Source organism: Crinia signifera, chromosome 6, assembly GCF_055691185.1.
Source record: "Crinia signifera chromosome 6, ASM5569118v1, whole genome shotgun sequence".
Classification (NCBI taxonomy): Eukaryota; Metazoa; Chordata; class Amphibia; order Anura; family Myobatrachidae; genus Crinia; species Crinia signifera.
The window spans coordinates 104,739,730-104,760,981 of record NC_139222.1 but is presented as its reverse complement, the minus strand read 5'-3'; the positions used below and the strand labels follow the sequence as shown (position 1 = coordinate 104,760,981).

The 21,252-nt window shown below is 42.5% G+C and overlaps 1 protein-coding gene across 1 annotated transcript; it reads right to left on the bottom strand.

Annotated features, from left to right (window-relative positions):
* Window positions 1-336: 336 nt before the first annotated feature.
* PRPF6 (pre-mRNA processing factor 6) lies at window positions 337-17,409 on the bottom strand. Its single transcript, XM_083146717.1, has 21 exons — window positions 17,160-17,409; window positions 14,652-14,817; window positions 13,466-13,584; window positions 12,679-12,757; window positions 11,597-11,773; window positions 11,328-11,483; window positions 9,980-10,074; window positions 9,717-9,873; window positions 9,462-9,624; window positions 9,260-9,378; window positions 8,190-8,408; window positions 7,851-7,973; window positions 7,645-7,766; window positions 6,427-6,565; window positions 5,587-5,706; window positions 5,303-5,479; window positions 3,647-3,780; window positions 3,189-3,280; window positions 2,015-2,129; window positions 1,777-1,903; window positions 337-1,084 (listed from the first exon to the last, which is right to left on the bottom strand). Exons 1-21 carry the CDS (start codon window positions 17,324-17,326, stop codon window positions 932-934), a joined length of 2,919 nt encoding a protein of 972 aa, XP_083002843.1. The 5' UTR covers window positions 17,327-17,409; the 3' UTR covers window positions 337-931.
* Window positions 17,410-21,252: the final 3,843 nt, after the last annotated feature.

Genomic DNA, 21,252 nt, shown 5'->3' with positions numbered 1-21,252 from the left:
CTGTTCAACGTCATAGAAAAATGAGCATGTAACTTCCTATGGTTACTGGACAACGCCATAAAAACCACCTTCATTTGAACCATGGAGAGCCACTTTGTCCTCTTCATTTGAACCATGGAGATCCACTTAGAACAGCATGATCCAGTAATGTCTGTACACATTTCTGAACCAAATGACTCCAGTTTATTCAGAACACAAAAAAAAAAAAAAGTAATTGGAGTGCAATTTAAATTATTTACAAGCATTTCCGAAAGCAATTTCCATATACTGTTTTCAGAGATGTATCATCCACTGATCCTAGAGATACATGCAGAAACATGTTACACAAAAGCGATGTATTGATACACAACAACTTTACTCAAAACACACACTGCAAGGTACGGGGGAAAGGAAGCCTTTAAAAGCTTCTTAAAACTTTAATATATTTATGGTGATGATGTTCAGGTTCTGGGAAGTGTAACAATTTCATATTCCAGAAAGCAAGAGTGTAATGTCAGCCAAGCAAGAACAATGCAGCTACTTTACATGACAAGACCAATCCGAACTAATCTAGAATGTGTTTATACCTAGTCGGAATGATCTGACATCACCTCCCCCCTGTGGCCATAAGCTGTATAACATTAAGAACATTGGTCTCCCATACAGCTCCTGCTGCTACAGCTTTATTGTCCATCTGTGTACACAGCAGATTCCCTTTTGCAGAATTTTCACAGAAAATCCAAAATTCACCTAGGCATCGAGACACAAGCCACAAGGAATAACTCACAATTCTTGACAATGGGTAATCCTATGAAACGCCAGTGATGCAGATGAAGCTTTAAAACTCCCAAGACTATAACAAAATAAAATACATTGGGGAGAAGTGGGATTTATCCGGGGTGCTCCCTGCACACTGGAGAGAATGGTGTACAGCATATGTGTGACAGTAGGCTCAGAATGTATTCTTGATTTTTGAAGCCACTAAACTGAGAATTTCCCCTATTTTGTTTTGCCAATTCTTGATGTCTTTCGATACAGCGCACCACAGCTCTCCATGACGTGGCTCCACATTTTCACATCGCTTCCGGATATCCTCCTGCTGCTCCTATAAGCAAGAGAGGATTTTAAAATATGAGAGAATAGACTTGGAAGAGCCCTCGCTGTTCAGGTTGAGTATCCCTTATCCAAAATGCTCGGGATCACGAGCATTCCGGATAAGGGATTTTTAAGGTTTATGGAATTTTTTTTTTTACATACTTACCTGTCCCCGATAGTCCCTCGGCGCCCTTCAGCTTCGTCTCCGGTGTCTCCAGCGGACCCAGGAGTGCATTGTGCGAGTTCCCAGGCGCGCTGGTGACGTCACCGGCATGCCTGGGAACTCGCGCAATGCACTCCTGGGACCGCTGGAGATGAAGCTGAAGGCCTGCCATGGACGCCGAGGGACCATTGGGGACAGGTAAGTATGTAAAAAAAAATATTCCAAAAAACCTAAAAATCCCTAATCCAGAATGCTCGTGGTCCCGCGCATTTCGGATAAGGGATACTCAACCTGTATAAAGTTCCTAGCTCTAAATCAGGCATGGCCAAACTGTGGCCCTCCAGCTGTTGAAAAACTACACATCCCAGCATGCCTTGCCATAGATTTTAGCATTCCCTAATAGCAAAACTGTTGCAAGGCATGATGGGACTTGTAGTTTCACAACAGCTGGAGGGCCATAGTTTGGCAATGCCTGCTCTAAATGAAGTGGAAAACGGGAAAACTTATTGAAACTGAAAATAGCCTATGAAATGCCTCACCTCTGTGCCATGCTGTAGCTCAAATTTGTAGAACGTTGCCCAGGCATCGCCAAGATCAGAATCAATCTTCACAGTGCGGTGAAACCAATCTCGTGCCTTGGAAATCTTTCGCTCGCTCCAGAAGAGTCTGCAAGTGAGGAGATTAATGCAAAAGATTGCATTACATAGCCAATATTTATTTAGGAGCTGCTTTAATTATTATGACACATGTTCCTATAGAGTAAGGTCAGTCACTTACTTTGCAACCGCTAATAGCACGTGTGGGTCATGTTCACATTTCTTGAGGGCATCAACACTTTTGGTCTTACGCTGAGGTCTGGCTTCTAGGAAAATTGCTTCTGCCCAGAGGATACCTATACCGACATCAAGGAAAAGACATAAGGAGTGATGTGGAGATGTATACTGCTGCACGTATTGTGCTGCTTTAGAGCTTCTTGCTTCGCCTATTTACTGATGCGAAGGAGGAAGCAACACTCACCAGATGTATGTACATCTCATTTACTATAATAGGGGGAGGAAAAGCCTGTGAGCTCTCACTAATATCAGGAGATCCCACTTGTGCCCCTGCTGTGGTAATGGGACAATGACAACTACAGCTGTCGGAAAGATCAGTGCCACTGACTGTTCATATATTGCCCTGCACACCGGTGTGTTCTCTCTTCTCAGACAGCAGCAATATAGCACCCCTGTCATGTAGCACACATTCCCACAATTATACATGACGCGCACGATTACCACCTCTCCCCTATAATACCAGTAAATACATCTACCCCATAAAGTGACTATGCCACAGTAACCATACATATCATGTAACTTATTACAGAATGGAACTAGTTTGTGCTTTTCCCACCTATACACAGTGGGCGGTATTCAATGCCCGCGGCGAGGGTGTTTTGTATGAGGGCTTTTTTATTAGCGAGGAAAAGCCATCCTTACCATCGGGCGGTGAGGATTCCCTGGAACGGCGAGCCTCGCCATTTTGACGGCCGCACTCGATGATGAGTGAGCGTTGAATACTGACGGTGGCCTAATGGCGCTGCTCACCGTATTGCTCACAGTCAGCCGCTCGCCTCCCCTGCATTGAACATACCCCAGTGTGTACAGATCTGTCTGAACTAGTCTTCATAAGAATGCACCTTATGAGTTCCGTAAGGAATATAATACAAATGTGTCCTGCTAGCGTAATCCTGCGTATGCATCGCTAGCCAGCTCCCATTCACTTTAAAAGTGAATGCACACAAGCTCTTTGACATGTTGCACAACAACAACATAACAGTAAAATGTACAACACAGCTGCCTCCATTATATGCAGCTGACAGAGAAAAACCCAAATATACACATATTAAGAGGGTCTTTCCCTTTACATTACTTCCTGGTAAAATGGCAATTGCATAGAAATATCTGTCACTCACCTGAATTGGGACATTCCTGTAAAGCCTTTGCCATCAAAGTATTTGCAATATTCTTTAATCCAGCTCTGAACTCCAGACGTACAGATTCCAACCTGTGCAAAAAGAAGCTATTACAATCACACAAAATATTCTGAATGGGAGATGCACCAAAGGCTTGGTGAGAGATACAGTACCCCAAATCAGCTTTCGTTTGTGGCCATTACAGGTGGTGTAACTCAGCCCCCCCCACCACACACACACACACTTTAACCCCTGCTCTGACACTTGCTACATAAAACTTATTTTCAAGGTCACTACACGACAACACATGAACCATTTGGTCTATCCCCCCACATAAGGTATTTCTCTTTACAAACAGCTGAATAATCTGCATTCACGAGGTGTTATGGAAGATAATAATGAAAGCATTTGAGGAAGAATAAGGGCAGGAGGAAAGAAGGAAAGGAAGGATAACTCACCAAAGCTCAGGAGTCTTTGGGTTTTTCAGACGAGACTTCTCCAAGATAGCGCGTGCCCTGGTCAGCTGCCCCACTTTCTCCTCTAACCGTGAGAGCAGCAACCACAAGGGAGTGGAATGTGGGCACTTCTTCAGCTGTAACAGGAAAAAGAAAAAGTTTTACAGAAGAAAAAAAAAATATTGTTCACTGAATAAATGAGTAAGATCCCTCTGACATCATAGCCTGGTATCTAACCAATGCCCAAATGGCACCGCCATGATTTAAGTAAAACATAACTGCCCCCTTGGTTGGGATAGCCAGAAATAAAAGGCTAAATAGAAAGTAGCAAGTAACTTGCTCTTCTCTTTTAGGATCTTCGCATTAAGTCATCTTCCCATATAATGTTTGTGGCCATTTAAGGTCTAGTAGTGTGGAGATTACTCCTGAACTAAACGATCCCTTGGTCAAAGAAGAGACCGACTCCACTCCAGGTGAATTACTATTCAGGATCAGCTGGTCTATAGGAGAATACACCTTTGGTGGACTTCCCCAATGATCTACATCTCCTCTGCAAGGGATAAAAGGGTCTCATGATCTGCGCATAACATGGAAGTTTCCTTAAGGATTAGTGCACATCTCAAAATAAAGCAATTGTGTTTTCATATTTTATTATCAAAGCTCTGATGGTTCCTCGCTATCGTATATGTGCCATGCCCTGCGCATTGCCCACACTAAATCCTCTGCCCAATCCTCAAACCACAGGGAATCCTCAGTGTCTGTTTCCTCTGCTATCTTGCCCTCTTCATAAGTGCAGCACCACAGGAAAAGCATCTTGTCTTGTGGGCATTCTTTAACACGCTGCTGGGTGCAGATTTTAATGAGGGTGGACTACGAATCATAATGACTACTAGGTCATAACAGAGGCTCTATACATCCAGTGTCCCAATTAGACAAGAGGTACTGAAGTCATTGTTGTAATCATGGGAAACAAGTAAGTTTGTATGTGCAGGTGGTAATAAGTATAGCGCTGAAGAAAACGCAAAATGAGAATCTTCCCCTAAAATAAATAAAAATGAAACACACACAATTGGGTTGTCTTAGTGCTACCTCAGTGATATACAATTTTGAAATACATGAGTGTGTGCCTCTGGTTCTTAATGAGTCAAATTGAGTTCTTAATCAGTACAAAAATGGCTGATCTGCTAGGCTAGTGGTTCCTAACTTGGGGGTACCCTACAGACCGGTTGGGGGTACTTCCGGTGCCATCTGCAGCATCATCAGTCGCTTTTGCACTACCATTAATGCAATGGGAGTTGCCCGCTCGGCCGTCAAACATCAGCGTTCAACTGCCGAAGTCTGACATGGGTGCAGGAAACAGTGGTATTACAGCTACGGGTGTTAGCGGTAACACAGCCAGCCACCAGACACAGAGGGACCTGATTTTTAACTGCACACTACTCCTCCGCTACCTCTAAATATAAGGAGGACTTGTAAGTACTATGGATATTTCAAATTGTGAAGAGGGAGTACTCCTAAATGAAAAAGCCTAATCAAGGGTTACAGGAGAGAAAAAAGGTTGGGAACCACTGTTCTACGTGTAAGGTCCACATGAAACAGACAGAAAAGTAATGAGAAGACCACATGCATCAATAAAACACAATATACATTAGCCCTTACTCCTTGGTTATATGCTTCTCTGGCCAATTCCACAAGCTCACATTGTTCTTCTATCTGTCCCTTCATCATCCAGAGCTTGGGAAAATCTTCATAATGGCGCAGTGCCTCTTCGCATAGCTCCTGAGCGGCCTCAATGTTCCCCAAAACCCACTCCAGCTTCACAGACTTCATGAATACCTGCAGAGACACACAATATATCATGCTGAAACTTTCAGGAAAAGAGCACAGATGTAGGACAGCCACGGGTAAAAACAGTCCTGGAAAGTAATTTGGGAGACACATACCCTAGCAGTTGGGGCACTGCTCCTCGCCTTGGCCAACAGTCTACGAGCTCTTTCATACTCATTGTTTTCAGACTCCAATTTCACGGCCGCCAGCCAGATCTCCTCACTGTTTGGGTTTGCCTGAGACAAGAATAATCTATAAACATTCACATATCCTGCCAAATGTCACTTTCAAAATTTTGCCGAAAATGTTATGCTGGGTATACACTGAAATGATTCCCGAGGTTGCCAATATAAGTTAACTATATCGGCGGTGCCGCAGGAAAACTATATGGAGCATACACACTGACATACCATTCATGAAATCATCAGTGACGTCACCCGCCACAGTGTGTACTCAGCTTTGGGTAAGGTTACAAAAAAGTTATACAAAAATGTATCAAGATCAATATGTAATTTAGTAAAAACAGACAAAAGCAGTAAAAACTATCTCTATAGATTTCAGATCCTCCACAGAACGGAACCGCAGGCATGAAAGAAGAACTGCAAACGTTTTGAAAGGTGCTAGGAGGATACAATACAATCAAGAATTTGGATAAGTCATAACAGGTCGAGCAATATTTAGAATTACCTTGGCTAAAATAGGAAGTACACAGATTTAATAAAAACAATTCTGAATGGTCACTCTTCCTACCAGAGTAACAAAATATAATTATGAATGATAACTCTTCTTTCTAGACTGAGTAATAACATTTTAATAATCACGCAGTGCCAAACAAAATTAGTTTTAAAACCCAATATATTTATGTGAATATGCTTTTACTGCCAACACTGTTTTCTCCAACTGCGTAGGACTGAATCTTCCATTAGATGAATGGTCAGAAATAAACAAACACTCACCTGGAAGGCCAAGGCAAGAATACTCCTGGCAGCTGGCACATCACCCGCTAACCATTTGGACTTTGCACCCATCAACCATAAAACTTCAGCTTTAGGACAGTGGGCGACGGCTCTCTGCAAAAGGGTTTCCAGGGACTCCCTAAGATGTTAAAAACATTTAAAACAAAATCATTTCACACAAAGAGACTGTGGTATTAATTTTCCCAGGATTCCATCATACAAGCATTGAATAGATCTGAGGCGAGACCTACAATATATGTAAACTGAACACATTAACCCTTTGAGTGCCAAGTAAATTTGACAAAATTGGTGTGAAAACTGCCAAGCAAACATTTTTACTCATCATCATTACTTTGTAATGTTTTTTTTTTTTTTAGAACACAACATTTTTTATTTGAATTTATATAATAAATTAAAGTGATGGTGGCATATTCAGCGGATATTTTGCACACTGCTCAGAGAGAGGTTGGCACTCAAAGGGTTCAAGAAAGCAGGAAAGTCCAGATTAACCACCTCCTGGCAAGCTATGTGCCAACACACCCTTCAATTTTTTTCATCTTATTTTTAACCTGGAAATTCCATTTTCGTATAGAAAAATGGTCTCTTAAGTTGGCAGTACTCCTACAGATTTATCTTCAGATCTGGCTGGTTGGAACAAAACTCTGGTAATTCCTGAAAGACAGTTTGTCAGTTTTCCAGCATTTCCAAGCAAATGGTCAACGTTTATTTGCTCTCATCCATAACCATGTTTTTGTTCCAACCAGCCAGATCTGAAGATAAATCTGACTAGTGTATGGGCACCTTAACAGTCTACATCTTCTATGAGATCCAGTTAATATAAAAGCAATAGTGCTAGCTGGTAGGAGAGAACGAATATGCTAGATACAACTGCATTGCCCGGAACCCGCCATGGGTGCTATCCTGTATTTGTCAGGTAACAAGACAGCCTGTGAACGATTATTATTTGCCGCTGAGTTGCTAAGGAAGAAATTGTTCCTGGCATCTTTTCTTGATTGCCATAACTAAACCACCACAATTTCTGCATGATTTTTAAGGCAGTACAGGGCTTACCTGCAAACGCTCTGATAGCTTAAGTCAGTTACCGACCACTAATTAATCTACACCTTCTGTAGTCAGAATGGAGTATTGCAGAAAAGCATGACAGGGCATCAAAACAAATAAGGAATTTTCAAAAGCATCAGCCACCATCATACATACCTTGTGCCATGATTCTTCTCAAAGTAGGCTGCTCTAAGCCATACACTTTTCTTGCTAGGAAAAACCTGTAGGGCATGGGCATAGATGGCACGTGCACACTCAAGAGCGCTGTGAGATACACACTGCAAGACAACAAGCAGTGGATAGACCCAGTTATTATACAGAAAAAAATACTGGGGAAATAAACATAAGGAAATCGGACTTACGCTGTCCGCATCCTCCATCCATGTATGCTTTCGGTCCTCCTCTTCTATACCAATGCCGATGACAGCCCTGATCACAGCTTGACATGTCACTACGCTCCCAGCTTTATCACACTCTTCTGCATCCTAGAATAATTATGCAAAATGATCAGTTTGAAGCATGGTCATAAACCAGATGGACCATTTAATACACAATACATACAATTAAACAATCTAAATCACTCAATATAAAAAGAATTCCGCTGACTCTATAGGAAGTACTCCAATAAAAAATCATGTAATTTAAAAATCAATAAAAACTTCAACTTTTTTTTACAAAGACCATTAACCTAACCCTCATACCTGTATCCACTGCTCCCGATTGATTTCTACCCCATTGGCTCTCAGAGATGTAATGGCTCGATCTACAATCTTTTCCACCATCTGTGTATTGCCATTTGCCTCTTCCAATTTGGCAGCTGTGATCCAAATGTGCCGGTCAGTGGGAATGTTCTCACGAGCCTTATTCAAGACCTTGCGCGCGTTCTCATACGTTTCAAGCCTGGCCAGGGCCAGCCACAGCTAAACAATGGATAAACAGTGGTTAAACCAAAGCACTGACCGACTGACAAAAGTAAAAAGTCATTCATTGTGCAGCATTTCTTCTAGCCGTTTCAGGGACCACATTCTGGAAGCTGATTACCCAAAACAAAGGTTACATATTCCTGCAACAACTACATATATACAGTTTAATGCACTGGGAGACTGTTCATAACCACCATTTACTCTCTGGATCTGCTAACAATATTTTGCAGATAAGGTCTTCCTTTTCTTTCTCCTCAAATTTAGAAATAGAAACCAGTACAGTACTGGTTGGAGCATATACAGCAGGAGAAGCAGAGACTTCTGGGACAGTTTTATTCTTAACAGTTACCAAACTCCTGCCTGTACCTCCAACATTCTGTGCTTACAGTGTCCCCAATGGATTTTGGGAAAAGGAATAAATGGCAGTACAAAAAAAATAATTTTTTTTTTTTTTTTTTAGAAAACTACATTTAAAATGGAAAAACTGTTTATTTTTACACTAAAAATGAAAAAAAAAAATTATACCTTCATCCAATATGGAGCACTGGTAAACTGTGGTATAGATTGTGGTGTGAGGAGCCTGGCACTTTAAGAACTTCAATGATTTGAAGCTGGGCTAACACCACCCCACTATACCTGGTATGACTGAGGACCCTGCCCATGAGACCTGGATGCAGTTTACATATTATTGCCTGCAACCTGACATTTCCACATCAGATATATGGAACCTCTGTACATTTCATGTTTTTGGCAAATCTAAGTTGTAAGAAGATATTAGCCTTTATTTATACAACCCATTATAGAAACAATGATGTAGTCATTGTTCTTACGACCTGTCAGAAACATACCTCCACACTGGTGGGGCAGCACTCCACCGCACGACTCAACATGATCCGAGCGTCCTCTGGTTCCTCTAGCTCTACAGCAGCCTTCCACAAACGTACAGAATTTGGAACATGCTCCAGGGCTGAATAGCAAAAGAAGACCTTTATGTATTGGGCATCACATTTCAAACTGAACCTATGAGTAAATCAGCCGCAGGGCACCTACCTTTCCGCAAAACACGTTTTTTGGCTCTGAGATCAGTCTCCAACTCTGCAGCTCGGATATAAATACGGACAGACTGTGGGAGGTGGCAGATGGCTTGAGCCACTACAGCCTTTGCTGTGTCTCCTGGCTGGAGACGAGCTGCTTCTAGCCACACATCTTCACTCTGATGGAAGAAAAAAACCCATAAGAAAGCATTTTCATAATGAAACCGAATGGATAAGAAGATCTTCAAAGGAGTAAATAATGTGAACTCACCTTGGGACACATCTCTGTCCCCTTCATGATAAGATTTCGAGCTACTTGCAGCTTGCCTGTTACCTCTTCCAGACGAGCTGAGGCAATCCAGGCCGGTGGGTGGTGGGGGTTAGTTTCTCGCACAGACTTCAGCAGCAGGCGAGCTTTCTTAATGTCACTGTTAAAAAAGTTGAAGGCAAAATAAACAAGCTTTCATAGTCTAAAGTAAGGAATTATCCACACAAGAGAGCACATATCGGACAAATCCTGTTCATGACACTTACTTGATGTCTCCTCCATGTGTTGGGATCATGGAGTTCAGATCAGTCAGATAACCTTTTGGATCAACCACTGTCTGGCCACTCACAGAGTCAGAAACCTGAGTGACAAAAGGAGCAGAAGTTTTCCACACTTTTCAACTTTTGTGAAGTACAGAGAAAAAAAACCCAGCAGTGAATACATGAAAACTAAAGGCCCATACACACTAGATTATCTTTATAATCTGGCGAATTGGAATGAAAGTCTGGAAATGTTTGAGAGCAAATGACAATTGACCATTTGCTCCTAAACATTGAAAACAGACAAAAATGGTCAGACAAATTAGTGCAGCGAGCCACCGAACCCAAATACATGTAAAGTAATCCGCGTCCCATCGCGGGGCTCGTCACGCATCGGGCTCGGAGGCTCGCCACACTATATAAAATCAACTCCATGCGTAGTTGGATAGTGGGGGTATGAAATCACCCATGGTCGACTATACAATTAAAAATCGGGTCTTTACAATGAAAAATCGCATCGCATGCCTTAGTGGCATGCAATGAAAAAAAATCGGGCGCCCAGATAATACATAAGTGCCAATTAGTTAAATCAATTTATGCAGATGACAGCTTTTGTCCATTTTCCAGCTTTTGGGAGCAAATGGTTGATTGTAATTTGTTCCCTAAATTTGCAGACTTTCATTCCAACCAGCCAAATTGGAAAGATACTTGTCTAGTGTGTATGGGCCTTATCAGAATGTAAGTCTTGCTTTAGATCATCTATGAGGAAAGAGCTTCTTTTTAGACCAGGAGTAGGAAATAAGCAGCTCTCCCATTGGTAACTGCACATCCCAGCATGCCCTATACGCTTTTTCACATAGCCAAATAGCAAAACTGTGGTAGGGTATGTTTGGATGTAGTTCAAGAATCAACAGAGCTGCTTATTGTTTAAGACAATATTCTTAAGAAAACTTAACTTGTGCAAGTGCCATCACGAAACACCTGAACCATGTTGTCTGACAACTACCAAGTGAAAAGTACAATATGTTTCAGAGTTTTTCCCTTTCCTCAACACAAGTGTCCAAATTATCCAATACACACCATACATTTCCACAGAGCACGTATGTTATCATGTAACTTAATGCCAGCTTAGCTAAAGCACCTACCTCCCTGGAAGCCACTTCTGCATTCAGATCCCCAATTGATAATATATGCATCTACTAGTAAATTAGGAATATACTTGTTGGCACCTGAATGCACTTGTTTTAAAATGATCAGGTCCATTATCGACGTAAAACTGAAAGGGAAACAAAACCCTAAAAATATTAATTATGAAATGTTTTACTATTGCCTACCCCCATCTCTTGAAACCCACCTGGCTCAACCTCATATCCATCAGTGTGTTTCTGGCCTGTCCAATCTTCCTCATGTCCAGATCTCCGGAGCCAGGTGTCATCAGTCCCGGAGTCATTCCTCCAGGATATGGGGAGTTCAGTCCTCCAGGGAAAGGAGTGTTCAAGCCCCCAAATTGCTAAATAAAAAAATAAAAACAGAAGAAATTAATGTGTATTCTAATATTTAATACAGTTAAGATGACCATGTAACTACATCAGGACAAAAATGCATCATTCTCCTCATGCTTACCGTCTGCCGGGGATCAACAGATGTGTGGTTCTCTCCAGTTGTCAAATGTTTTGCAAAGAAGCTATCGGGGACTGGGGTCAACTTTTCGTGGCGAGGATTTCGTTGGCGTTTATTGCGAGCATCGCCAACCTCTGGGATGCTCAGCCACTCTTCCTCAGTCACTTCTGCCAGTTTCCTCTAAAGTGGAAGGAAGACCAGAGAGAAGATGGTAGCCCAGGTACCAGGATATGTATGGCATCCTATATACAGGTAACAAATTGGGAAGGTGTGGTACAAGTCTTACAGTTTGTTTTGTTGCTTTTTATTATTATTGCTGTTTTTCGTTAATACACTTTTTAATCAGTTAACACACTTGGGGGGGCGGGGGGGCAAAACAACATATTAAGGGCCTAATTCAGGTTTACTAGGTCCCCTCCGAATTCACAGTGGGGACAGATGTTTCGGGTCTGTGCATGTGTATCGGTGAATATGCACATGTGCAGGCGAAATGTGCAAATTACTTTCGTGAGTATGGGCCAGATGTACTAAACTACAAAAGTGATAAAATGGAGAGTGATAAACAACCAGCCAATCGGCTCCTGTCTGACATTGTTCAAACACAGCCTGTGACATGGCAGGTAGGAGCTGATTGGCTGGCTGTTTATCACGCTCTATTTTATCACTTTAGAAGCTTAGTGCATGGGGATGCTTAATGTTTTCTGGGCGTCCCCACACCAGAAAAAAAAGCTGGGTATCCCCATGCGAATGCAGGCGTGGCGAAGCATGCACGGGGCGGGGGGGGCTGATGTCACATGACGGCAGCACATGCCCGTTCTCAGCCATTTCAGAGGCAAATAAAAGTCAGCCTAGACTAACTTTTATTGGCGAACAGGAAAAAAAGCATTAGATTTTACGCAAAACATCCATTCCTGCCCAGCATTTAACCAAGTGCTTAGCAGCGGAAGAATGCTGCTTAGTGAGTGGTCTGAATCAGGTCTAAAGCACATGCATAATGTTTTCTTCAGTCACAATTGTAAATACTCAAATGTTTCAAACCAATAAACATTGATTTCATCAATTTAAACTTAAAATGAAAGTCCTACCTTTAAATCGGAGAATTGCTGCTGGATTTTGGGTCGCTCCATACGGTATTTCTCAATTTCTTCCTTCTCTCGCTGCTCTCTGTTAACCAATAATGAGACAGATATAATTAGACCATGGAGTAATCTAGGGAAGCATTTGTATACAAGCAACATCGTGGGGCCTATTGTTTTTGTGTGCCATGATCACGGCTCTGCCGGCTAGTGATTCATATTTCTTTAAATTTGCACAAAAATCTAAAGTCAGTTTAAATGGGTGTGATAGTAAGTCCATGTGTAAAACACCTAGAAACCCAGACCCCTTAATTACCAATTTTGATTAATAATGAATGACAATCCAGAATATTGCTTAAAAGACCATCGATAGCGGAGACACATGTACTGGACCCAAGTGAATACACATCAGTGTGTCCTAAATGACCATATTCCATTCTTTGTACAAGTCTTTTACCCGGCATTTTAATGTCGGGGACTGCAGCGCCGGACCCCGTTCTCACTGCTAGAGGCAAATTCCCAGGTGAAGCAGTTATAAATGGTAATTTGCCTTTTAACATGGTTTTTTTGCAGTGTGAATGGTCAACCTGTGTCTCTAACCCAGGTAAAAAGCAGGGTTGGAGACCCGGGAATTCAACACAAGTCGAACCATTCACACTGGAAAAAAAACTGCGTTAAAAAGCAAATTACCGGGTTGACATGCTAGACCCGGGAATCTGCCTAGCAGTGAGAACGGGGTATTATTGGGCTATGAAAAGCAATTATACCTCACACACAATCAACCCTTATTGATCACCTTCTCTCTTTTCTCCGCTCATCCATTCTCTTGTCAAGGGCAGCATAAATAGCATCAGCTTCTTCATCATCCTTCTCATATGGACCACTGGAGAACAAGCTTCCAGCATAACCATTAAACTGAGGATAGGAACAAAACATAGAAATGTCACCGAATGTGGATTTCTCTGTGAAAGGCTCCTATTTCACATAGAAGGGAACGGTAATTCTCTTTAGAGGGAAAATGCGATGGATTTGGAGACCAGCATTTGTCATTACATACACAATCCAGCCCATGACTGCTTTAATGATCAGCCAGTAAAATGAACACCGTTATATATCTTATACATGTTATTTGCAGATTAGGCTACACCTCCTATAACTTCTGTGAATAATTCTAGCTTTAATATTTTTTTAAAGTGCGCCAGTTGCCTACACACAATGGGGTCAGCCATTAAGCTTATGAAATAAGTATTATCCATTAAACATAACCCATTGCTGGTCATACTGGGCACAAATTTCTAGCCAATTCACCAGATATCGGATCGTCCACATAATTACATCATGTCCATCCAATTCAATATTTGTAAGGTTTCATGATGGAAACATTGGGCAGTGTAGGCCCTAATGTGTCCAACATTTCTCCTGTTCCGTCACATGGGAAGGTATGAGGAAATGTCTCCTTCCTGGGGGCAGAGCACCTATATCACCACCAATACACTATTGGGGTTATTCTGATTCACTCTCAAAGGAAAATTCCCTCTCTAATGGACAAAACCATATGCAGTAAAGGTTGGGCTGATGTAACATGTGCAGAGAGTTAGATTTAGGTGGGGTTTGTACTTCAAACTTATATCTATATTGCAGTGTAAAAATAAAGCAGCCAGCATTTACCCTGCACAGAAACAATATAACAGCCATATCTAACTCTCTCTGCACGTCTTACATCTGCAAAGTGCACATGTTTTGGCCATTAGAGAGTGAATTTGCCTTTGCGAGTGAATCAGAATAAACCCCAATATAAGAGTTCTCACAGTGAATGCCTGTGATATCTGCAGTGCTAGACAGTCAGACAGGCATTTTATCTACCTTTGTATGTTTAAAATTAGTATATCCCCCCCCCCCCCAAAAGAAACAGCACTACCTGGAATACATAGGAAAAATGATCTGCTCTTCTGGAATTTAGTATCACTTCATAAATAATGTACCTCATCATAATTAGTGTCATTCAAATCTTCATCATCGTCATCTGCTTGATTTTTCTTCATTTGGTCCCCCACTGTTCTCTTCCCTGGTGGGGCATGGCGGTCATCCACTGGGTCATTGGCATCACGGGCTGGACCAATATCAGAACGGGTGGTGAAACCTGTTGCACTGAGGAGAGAATGCACAATGTAAATGGGCTTACAATTGAGGGATACAGTAGCATCAAAAACAAAAACCTACAGCTGCTACATTTATTAATATGAAGTCATGAGGATATTTCTTTCACTATAACAGATATATGAGGGGTATACAATTACCCACGGTAGTGCAGTGACCACAAAAAAATGGGACCATTGAAAAAAAAAAAAAACAGGGTAGGCAGTAGTCGAGCTACAGCCTTTGTTATTTTCATGAACAAGATAAACTGATACTCATGCGGCAAGCACTGAATAGTTATTATCACAGCTATATTTGACATGATGTCACAGGAAGTGCAAGAGGTGGGAGAAGTTTTGTCTTAATGGACATCATGCAGGCACTTGTCGTCTATACAACGGTACCCCAAACTCTCCATTCAGTAACACGGTTCTCAAGATACAGCAATTTTTAGGAACACTATTTTGTTACACAACTTTTCTCGACGGTACAACCGCCTAGCAAGTATAAAGAGGTTCATCGTATTCATGTCACCAAAAAAATATATATATTTTTTTGGGGGCGGAAATGCATAGGTCCCGCAAAAAAGCACCATACCTATTCATATTCACTGCACTTTTCAAGAATAAAATGGCCACTTATCGTGGATTTGGTTTTGCATGCCCGATGCATGCAAAACCAATCCCTAATAAGTGCTGGCCTGGGGGGGATAAGCGTCAGATATAAGGGTTGACAGCCCCCGGCGAATTCATTAGCAGTAAAATACCTCAGTTAATTGCCTATCATAGGAATAGTATTACAGTTAAAAAAAAAAAAGGTAACAATGTCACCAGTGGCAACAAGCAGTTTATTGGATCTAACATGATCACATACACCTGGAAGTGGAACATTACTGGTTCTGGCTATTACACGCATATCTGCACTGTGAAAGCTGAGGTCTTCTGTACCTAGTTTATGATTTCACAATGAAGTAAAAAAAAAAAAAGGCCTCAGTATAATTATTTGCTATGATCCGTTCTGTCAGCCACCTGCCTCCCTGTGCAGCCTCTATCTGTCACTGCCTCCCAGAGCAACAACACACTGTTTGTTCCCCCCCGAACTCTAAGCGCAGCATTATGCTATACTAGCCAAACAGTGCAGCATTCTGCTTTGTTCTCCAATGCAGTATTGAACTATGGTCATGACACCTCCCTATTCACCAGAGTTCTTGCCCATGTTGCCTTGTGCCGTACCATTCTGTGAATTAACTACAAACACTACCTAAATTAAACAAATAGCACATGGGGGTACATAGTGTTCATTCTAGCACCCGCTATCTTTGATAACCCATGCAGTTCCTATTCCCTGCCTGGGGTGTCGCTGTCTGCTGTGGTGTTTCTAGCACAGGTCTGGATTGTATATCAGTGCTGATATACAGACCACACTAAGCTAGAAGCACTACAGCAGACAGCGACACCCCAGGCAGGGAAGAGGAACTGCATGGGTTTTTAAATATGGCGGGTGCTAGAATGAACACTAGGGGTACAGACGATACAGGTGGTACCCGCAAACATGGAGGATTTATGGATGCAATATGGGGAGCACGGTCTGCCAGATATCTCTAGTATCTGCTGAAATCCCTTTATTTGCAACATCAGAAACAGCTACTGCATGGGATGCAATCTTAAGACTGTGCTATCCAATTATAGCATATCAGCTACATTAGCAACATTTATTGAAAATTGCCTGATCACATACATCACCACACTTTGGCACAAGTGCAACTGGCTGATGAAAAATGTAAAGTAATAGCGGATACAATCACTTTACTTTTACTGGTCACTGGGACAGGCTCCCTACCCCCAGCAACTTCATATAGATACATTCTGGCAAATTAAGATACCAGATTTTTGGGAACATACAAGTTAATAAATATGCCCCTTAGCCTGACACTGCAACTCCACTGTAGCCATCACCAGAACAGTGTTCCACTTGGCCCTCCACCCTATCACCAGTATTCCACAGGACCACCTCCCTGTCACCCCATGCAGCGTTGCCCTCCTTGGGCAGCACTATTCAGAAAACCCCTAACTACAATCATCCCCCGAACGCAGCCCCTCACAACCTGCAGACCCCACACTACAGCCCGTAACTATTGAGGGCCAGATGTACTAAGATTTAAAAGTGATAAAAAGGAGTCTGATAAACAACCAGCCAATCAGCTCCTACCTGCCATATCACAGGCTGTGTTTGAAAAATGACAGGTAGGAGCTGATTGGCTGGTAGCTTAACACCCTCTATTTTATCACTATACAGGGCTTAGTACATCTTGCCCTAACTCTACGAACCCTAAGGCGGACCGGGCAGTCTCTTACCCTCTGCCGAGACCCGGAACGTAACCCAGCGGTGCAGGCATCCCCAGGAACGGCTTCTTCTTCTTGTTCATGGTGCCAGTGATGGTAGCTGTTAATCCCGAAGCTCCTCCAGGGTTCCCAGGTCCTGAGGACCCGGGGCCGCTTCCCGAAGACGAGGAGGCCGCCATTTTCCCTCCAGCAGAGAGAGAGATCGGCGACTACACGAAGTTCCCGCAGTGTGATTAGCAACTTCCGGCGCTCGATTCTCTGTCACACAGTGTAAACACCAAGCAGCGGACACTAGGGGCAAAGTATCGTTGTTAACGCCATTTTGGTGGAGTCAATGGTCCGTGAAATACGACGTTGATGGCCTCTGCTGGTGAGAATGGCATGGTTATAAGGTTAGGTCTAGAGTTTAGCAACTACCATGGTAATAAGGACAAATTCCCCAGCTATTAACAAGTTCTGTTCTTTTAAAATTAAGAGAATACGGGGACTGGGTATACCTGATTTGATGACATTTGTAAAAATAGTTTTCTTTAGATATATAAAATAAACATATATATATAATAGAACCATATCCAAATCTACCTTTAAAACAGGAATTATTGTACCCATACTCCCAGAGTGCCTTCCTACATGTTAGTACATGTTACATGCTTCTGCTATTAAATTCTGCTTAAAAGAGGATGGAGTGCTGTGTTTTCGACTGTATATACTGTATATATGAGAGGGGCTGCCGCAATGTGGCCGATCCACGTCACCCCCTTGTCGGTATATCGGCAGTCGGGATTTCGTAGCAAATCCCGCATGCGCCCTTGAGGCTTAATCAGGTTCCCGTGTCCGGCGCATGCAAAGTATTGTCCGCGGTACTGCGCATGCGCAGAACCCATTTTGGGGGCTGCCCCACATTTGCGCACAGAGAGGCATCCCTGAGGGAGGGAACACCTCCCAATGGGAATGCCTTGAGTGACTGGCAGGTCGGACTTCCAATAGGAAGTCACTGCCAGTCACATTGAAGCTAGAACAGTCTTACAGACTGCATCTGGCTTAATTTAGGCAGAGACAGTGGCGGATTTGATTTGGGGGGGGGGGGGGGTCGGCTGCAGCCCTGCAGCCCTTAGGTAAAAACCGCCACTGATGGACAGCGATGATGGGGAAAATCGCTGGGCTGAAAATCGCTCAGTGCAGGATGCTGTGGAAAGCTGTCCACCCCATTGTCATCTGCTGGTAATAGCAGATGAGCAGTGGCTGCCGGCGATGATGCAGGAGGGCACATCACCGCTCATCGCTGGCCCTTACACACTGGGCAGCTTTGAGCTGAAAGCAGCTCAAATTACAAAACTGAGTGGCTTTCAGCTCAGAATCACCAGTGTGTATGGGCCTTAATGCATGTTAGAATAAAGGGGCCCATACATGGTCTGTTAAACGGATCCGTTTGGGTCTTAATTAGCACGCTTCGCATCGGATCGCATGCCTAGTGCATGCGGTGTGCATGCAATGCGATCCGATGCGAAGTTTAGCTAGTACAAAAAGTATGTGCAGCACATACTTTTTGTACCGTACTATGTGATGCGCGGGAGCGCGCATCGCATAGTACAAAACGGACGGTCCGGGAACGGACTGTCTATGGGCATCTTTAGTCTCACTCATACCTCCCAACTGTCATGTTTACTGAGGGATCGCCGCCCGGTTTTAGGGGACGTTCCCGCGGCCCGCCCAGGGCCAGCAGTGTCCCGCGGCGGGGGGCACAGTTAGAAGTCCCCGCATGCGCACAGCGTCTATTCCCCTCAGACAGACAGACAGCAGCGGCAAAACAGGGGCGTGGATTTGCACGTGTGACGTGATTTGAAGGTCAGACCCCCGAAATTTTGCGCACGAAGGTCCCGCTGGACCACTAATGAAAGAGGTATGCTCACTTGCAGTTCAATATGTTTTTCTCTTTTTTTTTAGAAAGATTTTGGTTTTGCGATCAACTCAAATTAGGCCCTAAATCCTGCCCCACATCTTTATGGGTAAAGGGCCTACCCTCCCGGAATGGCCGGGATGCTCCTTCAGCCCCTATCGGCAGGGGGTCTGTGGGGACCAGATGAGGCAAATTGCCAGCATTACAGAGTGGGGGATGTCCCCACTCTGTACTGCTGGCAATTTACATCACTTGTACACAATTTGCATCACTTTTACACTTATTTCAGTAGCCCCACCCCCTTTCAGGGCCCGTCCACATGCCCCGCCCCCTACCTCCTGTAGCTGGCAGCCCTCTCCCGGAAGGTTGGTAAAGGGACTAGAAGAATGGAAAATTATTATTCCTAAATTTAATTGCTATGACAATCCACTTGAAGTCGTCTGTTATCTGTATGTCTTAAAAACGTCTGTGTGAAAGTTTTGCATCCTGCATATATTGCACAAGGCCAAAGGCACCATATGGTGGTTTACGAAACAGAAAGATGCCCCAAATGCCATATCACTACTGCTACCTTAAACCACAACTTTTGGGAATGTGGAACAATAAGCGGGTTTTGAGGGAAGAGTAAGCACTTCATCAATTCCCTGTTTTCTATAAAGTTTTTAATGTACTCTAGCTCTATTCTCTGTTAACTTTGATAAATTAATTTGGGTCCACAGAAATGTAATATTGTACCTTTATTATCCATAATAGTTACAATAGCCAAAAATACTATTTTGATGCAGTGGCCTCGAGTGTTTGTACTTTTTTCTGTTTTCCACAGTTTAAGGTCCATACACACTGGGTGATTTTCCCAGCGTGTATGCTGACCAATGATGAGGAAAATCTCTGGGCTGAAAAACGCTCAATGTATACACACTGAGCGTTTTTCACCCCGTTTTAGCGATTTTCCCAGGGGTGGACGACTTTTCATAGCAGGACGCTATGGAAAGCCATCCAATCCATCACTCATTTGCTTGTACAGGTAGAGTATCCCGTATCCGAATATCCTTTATTCGAATTATTCCGAAAACCATACATTCCAGAAAGTGAACAAATTTTCTTTTTTTTTTGCTAAAAACTTACTGGGGACATCTGTAACAGCACTATTGAGGGAATGATATGTAACTGGCAATATATATGTACAAGACAATGATTGCTTGGCATTTAAATTCAGTGCCTGAGATTGTACACAAACTTTGTTTCATGTTTTGAAACCTTGTTTTATGCACAAAGAAAATAAATTTGTGTTTATTTTATGTGTTTGATGTATATGTACAACATAAATGCCAGATACCTCAAGATACATCATTGAAAAATTTAAATATTCAGAAATACGGAATAATCAGTTATCTAAAATTCTCCTGGTCCCGAGCATTTTGGATAAGGGATACTCAACCTGTAATACCATTGTTGTGAATGGTGAAATGAAGGGGACGCACGTGCGTGTGAGACGCTTGCGCGTCCATGTCAGATAGAGCGCCTCTCCAACAGCTCTTGCCATTGGAGGGCATCTGGCGGAAGCTGGGGATAAATGAGAGGCGCTCCATCTTTAAAGATGACTAGTGTGGATTTTTTTCCTGTTTATAGATTGGGGAGAACCCAGCAATTTAGGTACTGTATTAAATACTCTTATTAACCAAGATGTCTAACTGTATGTAATATAAGAGTTGTTGAGGGTGATTACGCATTGTATCAGCAATCCTCATATCCTATTTTTGGTTATGTTTTTGTTTCGACTTTTGTTTTTGTTTTGGCTTTGTCTTGATCTATGTATGCATCTATCTTCATTGAATTTAAACGATATAGTTGTATGTTGATAATGATGGCTTTTGTATGACATTCAAGATAGGTATTGATATCTTTGATACCTGTTATTACCCCATTGGTAATGTATATACTTAATCTTTAATAAACAGTTGTTTAAAAGGAAAAAAAAAAAACAATCTCTGTTCTTATCATTCTTATTTCTGAAACAAGTACTTGTGCTGAAGGTAGTAAACTGAACACAGAAGTGATGACATAACTACTCACCTTTTGTACACATAAAATATTTACAGTTGAAACGTTTGCAATTACCGCAGCTACTTGACTCGCTGGGTGCTATTGGCCTCAATACCATCAATTTTCAGGGATTATACTTTGGATGCCTCAGACGCTCTTAGCATA

Coding starts and splice junctions, on each gene's coding strand:
- PRPF6 (XM_083146717.1), bottom strand. CDS start 17,326: ATGGCGGCCTCCTCGTCTTCGGGAAGCGGCCCCGGGTCCTCAGGACCT. Junction 12,758..13,465: donor GAGCGGAGAAAAGAGAGAAG/GTGATCAATAAG, acceptor ATTGGTTAACAG/AGAGCAGCGAGAGAAGGAAG. Junction 10,075..11,327: donor TGGATATGAGGTTGAGCCAG/GTGGGTTTCAAG, acceptor TTTGTCACTCAG/GTTTCTGACTCTGTGAGTGG.